Source organism: Terrapene carolina, unplaced genomic scaffold, assembly GCF_002925995.2.
Source record: "Terrapene carolina triunguis isolate 2854851 unplaced genomic scaffold, T_m_triunguis-2.0 Scaffold84, whole genome shotgun sequence".
NCBI lineage: Eukaryota > Metazoa > Chordata > Testudines > Emydidae > Terrapene > Terrapene triunguis.
Window position 1 is genome coordinate 41,198,347 of NW_020664435.1, and position 6,778 is coordinate 41,205,124.

The 6,778-nt window shown below is 47.9% G+C and overlaps 1 protein-coding gene across 1 annotated transcript; it reads left to right on the forward strand.

Annotated features, from left to right (window-relative positions):
• Positions 1–4,239: 4,239 nt before the first annotated feature.
• OTUD1 (OTU deubiquitinase 1) lies at positions 4,240–6,007 on the forward strand. The gene has a single exon (XM_024194467.2). It carries the CDS (start codon positions 4,496–4,498, stop codon positions 5,750–5,752), a length of 1,257 nt encoding a protein of 418 aa, XP_024050235.1. The 5' UTR covers positions 4,240–4,495; the 3' UTR covers positions 5,753–6,007.
• Positions 6,008–6,778: the final 771 nt, after the last annotated feature.

The following is a 6,778-nucleotide window of genomic DNA, read 5'->3' on the forward strand; positions in this document are numbered from 1 at the left end:
AAATACAAAAGTCATTCTCTAACTTTCAGAGAAGCTGTAATACTCTATGTCCTTGAAGTACGTTCCCAGCAATGCCCCTGGTTTACTGTGACATCACTATTCATTCTAAAAGTATCAACTTTCCAGGCATGCCAGGTCAATCAAATAATCTGGACATGAACTAGTGCCTAGTATTCCTTTTACATTTCAACTTCTGAAGTGGTAACTGTGGGAACATATTGGCCTTGTAACTCTTCACTGTAAACAGGGCTGCCCAGAGGATTCAGGGAGCCCTGGGCAAAGCAATTTTGGGGGCCCCTTCCATAAAAAAAAGTTACAATACTATAGAATACTATATTCTCGTGGGGGCCCGTGGGGGCCCCCAGCAGCCCTGACTGTAAAAGGTCCCCAGTACTACAGTGAACTTCCCAAATGTGTAGACACATTTACGTTCTCCAAAATTAAAGATTCTATGAGAGATGGGACAACTGTCTCTCTTAAATACCTAATATTTTTAAAGTATCACAACTTTTAACAATTTTCTTCAGCCTCTCCTTTTATCTTTGTATAAAGTCAACTAGGAAATGCTGAGTCTAGTGTCAAAGTTTATCCTTTATAGAAATACCTAATGAAATGCTATGTTGTACTATTCCAGTAGCTATGCCCTCAGCTGCAGAGTATGGGAATAAAGGAAATGGTTCACTGAAACTAAGCCAACTGATAACTAAAGAAAAAGTTGCTATTTTTGATAAAGTAGTGATAAATTAACTCCCCTAGCTGAATCTTCTTTAATTTTTAAATAGAGTATAAGAAAGCTAAAAGAGGAAAGAGGAAAAAGAGGTCACTAGTACCATTTAAATCTTACCGTATTAAAGTTTTTAGGGGTCTGCCCCAATCAGATTATTGAAACTCTTTAGGAGGCATTTGATTTGTGGGATGAATTCTGGAGAAAATTTTAGAATGTAAAAAACAAGGTTATGAAGTATCTGTCCAAGGTAACTGGTGTATACCAGTTCCCAAATTTTATTCAGCAACTGATAAGACTAAATGTTGTTGTAAATATTTGATCTTACAGTAAGCGGGTGATACTTGGTCAATGTGTCTGTCAGAACATAATCAGTGGAGTGTACATACACTGTGACACTCTCTGTGGATGGAGAGGTAGATATGCGTCTGATAATACCAAGGGTGAGGTAAATTGGGGCAACTTGATTCCAAGACATTACGGACATAGATAAACCAACCACGAATCATTTTGGGAACCTAGGTTTTCAAATTACATTGTTTCCACACTTCTATTAGTCGATGACTTCTAGTTTCTTCTTGTAGGGGTCCTCATTGGAGACAAAGCAGTATGTGTATAGGGATACGTATAGAACTAATCATTGGATTTATAACAGCATATACAATTTCGTGTGTGTATTTTCTACTTAGATTTACAAGAGGGAACTAAAAATGGGTTATACACAGAAGTCTTTGGAAGTTGATGTGTTTGAACTGCAGGATTGGGCCTATGGAGGGGTAAAGGGGGAAAAAAGGGAGGTCAGAAAAAGAGAAAACAGAAAACTGTATTTAAAATAAGGGAATAATTAAAACCGTTTTTAAACTGGTAATAACATGTTGATCAAAGATGGAGTTTGGAATCTGAGAAACAGAACAGTACAGAGTGAAGATGTTTTTTACATACAGAAGTTATGCAAGTATCAGAGGGGTAGCTGTGTTAGTCTGGATCTGTAAAAAGCAACAGAGAGTCCTGTGGCACCTTTAAGACTAACAGATGTATTGGAGCATAAGCTTTCGTGGGTGAATGCCCACTTCGTCGGATGCAAGTAATGGAAATTTCCAGGGGCAGGTATAAATATGCTGGCAAGAATCAGTCTGGAGATAACAAGGTTAGTTCAATCAGGAATGGCAATATACAAAAACCTGTAGGAGAACACTTCAACCTCCCTGGCCACACAATAGCAGATGTAAAGGTAGCCATCTTACAGCAAAAAAACTTCAGGACCAGACTCCAAAGAGAAACTCCTGAGCTTCAGTTCATTTGCAAATTTGACACCATCAGATCAGGATTAAACAAAGACTGTGAATGGCTAGCCAACTACTGAAGCAGTTTCTCCTCCCTTGGTGTTCACACTTCAACTGCTAGCAGAGGACCTCACCCTCCCTGATTGAACTAACCTTGTTATCTCCAGACTGATTCTTGCCAGCATATTTATACCTGCCCCTGGAAATTTCCATTACTTGCATCCGACAAAGTGGGCATTCACCCACGAAAGCTTATGTTCCAATACATCTGTTAGTCTTAAAGGTGCCACAGGACTCTCTGTTGCTTTTTACAGAAGTTATGCAAGTTCAGGAAAATCAATACAATTATTGAGTATGTTCACGCTGTTGTGCTTGCACTCCTGCAACCTTGGGCAGTGAAGTGCAGAAAGGTTACTAGACAGGTCAATTCATGGTACAATGTGGGATACCCGCAGAAAACTACTTGCACTGTCACAGAGCTCCCCTATTTATTTATTTTATTTTATTTTTAAGCATAACAAATATATTGATTTAACTATGGAAATCAGTAACTATTGATGGGAGACAGATATGTATGTGGATGCATGCCTGCTCCCACTGAAATAAGCAGCTATATCACAGTATAACTTTTGGGTGTAGATCGGGTGTAGGTAAAGACACTGACTAAGGCAATGAATGGAGGAATTGAGCTAGAGCTGGAGGTAACTAGGAAGTTATAGAAAGGAAACAAAAGTCAGAGGAATCATGGAACTTGAAATCACCCATGGCAACATTAATGGAATGGAATAAATGGAAGAGTGAGAGCCAGGCAACTTCCAGGAGGAGCCAAAAGGACAATAGATGACAGCCACACACTGGGAACCGGGAGAGAAGAGAGAGATTAAAGCCTTATCTAAACACGTTTGTTAAACCAGGACCAACACCTGTGTGGGCTAAGGTTACCACCTGTCTGGGTTTTACTTGGACAGTCCTTTTTTTGGCTTCTGTGTCTGGGTGCCATTTAGGGATGCCAGGTGCCCGGTTTTTGACCGGAAAGTCCAGTTGAAAAGGGGACCTGGAAACCCTAAACAATGGCATCCAAATCAAAAGTCTAGTTACTGCATCAGCCCCTGCTCAGCTGGGGCTAACGCCTACCTCCAGGCAGGCTCCTTGAGAGGATCCAGCAAGCAACAGGAGTAGGGAGGCAAAGGACTGAGCGACAGGGATGGGGCTTTGGGGGGAGGGGGCTTTAGGGGCCTAAAAAGGTAGCAACCTTAGTGTGGGCACTCTTATTTCAGGTGAAGAGTGTGGCTTATTTTGGTTTAGCTTAAATAAATCCTTACCATATTTAAAATAAATTGAAATATGCCTGGTTTAAACTGAAATTGTCCACAGTCTCTTGCACCAGTTTAACTGTATGAGTTTAAAATAACAGTACGGAGGAGCTAGAAATAGGAGACAGGTGCACAAAAAAGAAGGCAGAAACAGAAAGTCTAAGGGGTAGAGACAGGTTTTTCTGAGAACAGGGAGGTAAAGGGACATGATAGAGGTTTTGGATCAAGGTAAGCTTCTAAGATCTGAAACAGGAGCTGCAGAGCAGCAGAGGAGATGGGAAAACAGGAAATGGGAAAAGAGGTGCCTATTTTGGCCACACCTAATTTCCACCTCCCTCTTCCCTTTTTCAAATGCCACTTTGCTTAGCTTTCTCGCCAGATAGTTTAACAAACCTGAACTTCATTGATATTTGTGTAGGGTCTTAACCACCCCAACAAAGACCAAATTATATGCTAGGATTTGAAGAGCCCAGCAGCACATGCACTCAACCCAAGGCATAGGTGAAAACTTAGGAAAAAATATTCCTTGTCTTTGCCTTTTCTCCTCGTTCTGTGTGTTTCAATGGAGCTAGAGAGACTCTGTCACTTCCAAACAATGTCATTCTGCCGGAATCCGGGGCCCGTTTTACCACTAACGGCGGAGGAGGGTGACACAGGACATGTGGTTGTAGCAGTAACTGCTGGCGAGGCCGGTGGGCAGGGGCCGAGCCTGGGACTCCTGTGGTGACACTGACACACACATCCCTGCCCTGGAGACCTGCACGGCCTCACTTACACTGCACAGCCCGGGACAGCGGCCGGGCGCGCTCGCGGCTCTGGTGGGAGGGGGCAGGCCTGCCTTTCCGCGGTGACGCGGCTGCGCGCGGTGACGTCACAGTGGGACGCCACCAGGCCCCGCCCTCCGCATTCCAACGTGCCGAGGGAGTGAGGTAAACAAGGCCCAGCAGCCCCGCCCGCCGCGGCCCAGCAACTTCCAGAAGGGCCGCGCGCGAGCTAGCGAGCGGGGGCCGCCCACAGCTGTGGCGCAGCAGGAATTGCCGCCCTCCCGCCGCACCGCGGGCGGGGTGATGCCCCTGTTTATTTTTACCCGGGCGGCTCATCCTCTCCGGCTGCCCGAGCGCGGCCGCTCCCCGCCCTGGCCCCGCCTATAAAAGGCCGCCCGCGGGGGGCTGAGGATGCAGCTTTATAGCTCCGTGATCACCCACTACCCGGCAGCGGGGGCGGCGGCTGCAGCAGCAGCAGGCGGGGCGGGCGTTTTCAAAGTCTCCCTGCCGGCGGTGCCCCCCTCTCCGGACGCAGCGAGCGCCGCGGGCCAGAGCCCGGCCGCCGAGAGCCTCGCTAAGGAGAGTCTGGTGCCCGGAGGCAGCGGTGCCGCCATGACTGCCTTCTCCTCCTGCCTGGAGCTGATGCCCGGCGGGCCTGCGGCGGGCCCGGGCGGCAGGCCGGTAGCGGCCCCGCAGTACAGCTCCAGCGCGCAGATCACCGTGAGCCGCAGGAGGCCGCTGGAGAGGATCGTGCCCATCCGCATCGTGCAGCGCCCCGAGCCCCCCGTGGAGCTGGCCCCGGCCTCTCCGCAGAGCCGAGCCTGGCTCGAGGGCATCCTGGAGAGCATGCGACAAGCCGGCGGGGACGCGGAGGCCGCCGCAGCCCCGCACCGCCCGGAGGAGCCCAGCAACCACAGCCTCCGCCTAAGCGAGCACTGCCAGGCTCTGCAGGCGGCGGCCAGCGCTCAGCCCGACCCGGCCGCCACCTGCGGCGAGGAGAGCGGCGGCCAGGCCCTGCCCCTGCCCTGCTCCCCGCTAGCGGAGGAGGAGGGCCCCAGCCCGAGGAGGGGGCCGGAGCGGAGTGAGAAGCTGGCTCTGTACCTGGCCGAGGTGGAGAAGCAGGACAAATACCTGCGGCACAAGGGCCGGTTCCGCTTCCACATCATCCCCGATGGAAACTGCCTGTACCGCGCCATCTGCAAGGCCGTGTACGGGGACCAGCGGCTGCACAGCGAGCTCCGCGAGCAGACTGTGCACTACATCGCCGACCACCTGCACCATTTCAGCCCCATCATCGAGGGCGATGTGGGCGAGTTTCTCATCGGCGCCGCCCAGGACGGCGCTTGGGCTGGCTACCCTGAGCTCCTGGCCATGGGGCAGATGCTGAATGTAAACATTCATCTCACCACGGGCGGCAGGCCAGAGAGCCCCACCGTCTCCACTATGGCCCACTACCTGGGCCCTGAGGACCCGGCCCGGCCTAGCATCTGGCTGAGCTGGCTCAGCAATGGGCACTACGACGCTGTGCTGGACTGTGTGTGTCCTAACCCGGAGTACGAGGCCTGGTGCAGGCAGACTCAGGTGCAGCGCAGGCGGGACGAGGAGCTTGCCAAATCCATGGCCATGTCACTGTCTAAGATGTACATCGAGCAGAACACCTGCTCCTGAGACTTCCTAGTCTAGAAGCTCAAAGCCCTACTCCAGGTCAAGAGAGACAGTTTGCACCGGCCATGGTGGTGATGCCTTAATCCTTCATAAAGCAGCGGTGCCCTAGACTGAGGAGCCTCCATACAATATTAAACTGGGGGGGATGACAAATCCAAACTTGTATTTGTAATATTCTCTTGTATAAAGCTAGCCCTGGATTATTTGGAAGCGGATTCTCCATGTATATGTGGTTGTTTTTTTGTTTTGTTTATTTTTCTCCCCCCCCCCCCCAGTTCTCTATTTTCTAGAAGAATGTATTTTTTGCACATTTTTTTTTTTTAAACTGTTACCTCCATCTCCTACATCTCATGTTGGCCTCTGGCTTTCAGCTGTGCAGCCAAAAAAGTTTGTAAGAGGTTTATTTTGTAAATAAGGTTTATGATATACCAGGTTAGGTGTTGAGGGTTTTTTTGTTTTGTTTTGTTTTTTTCCTGTGATTTGACCCATACAACTTAAACTACCAAATGAAATTGGTGTCAGCCAGTTTGAACCTTAGCTGGACCGACTTTCCCTGATTGATGGAAAGTAAATAAACTTTAGCTAAACAATGGTTTGAATAAAAGTGCAGAAAACTTTTAAATAGCTACTTCAAAAAGTTTTTGATTGCCTCAAGCACAGAACAAGTCTTATAAGCCTGTTGGAATGTAGCTATTCATGAATGGTACAGGGAGCAATTGTGACTCTTCTGTATTTAATTACTGTTTAGAGTAAATTGGCCTCTGGTTGCTTGGGTGACTCACCCATTGTTCCATTTATATTTTATTCAATTGTAATAATATACATTTAATGTAGAATGTTGTGATAAAATAATAGTTTGTAGTTTTGGCAAGAATTGGCTGTACCTCAGTATTTGGGTTTCTGAGGTGGTTTGTGGGGGTTTTTTTGTTTTTTTGTTTTTTTTTTTAATGCCTTTTCTTTGCCCCATGTAACTTGCATTGCATCAGCAGGCTGTTATCACAACATTTTACTCCTTTTGATGTTGTTTTC

Excerpts from the sequence above, each read along its gene's own strand:
- OTUD1 (XM_024194467.2), top strand. The coding sequence starts at position 4,496 with ATGCAGCTTTATAGCTCCGTGATCACCCACTACCCGGCAGCGGGGGCG.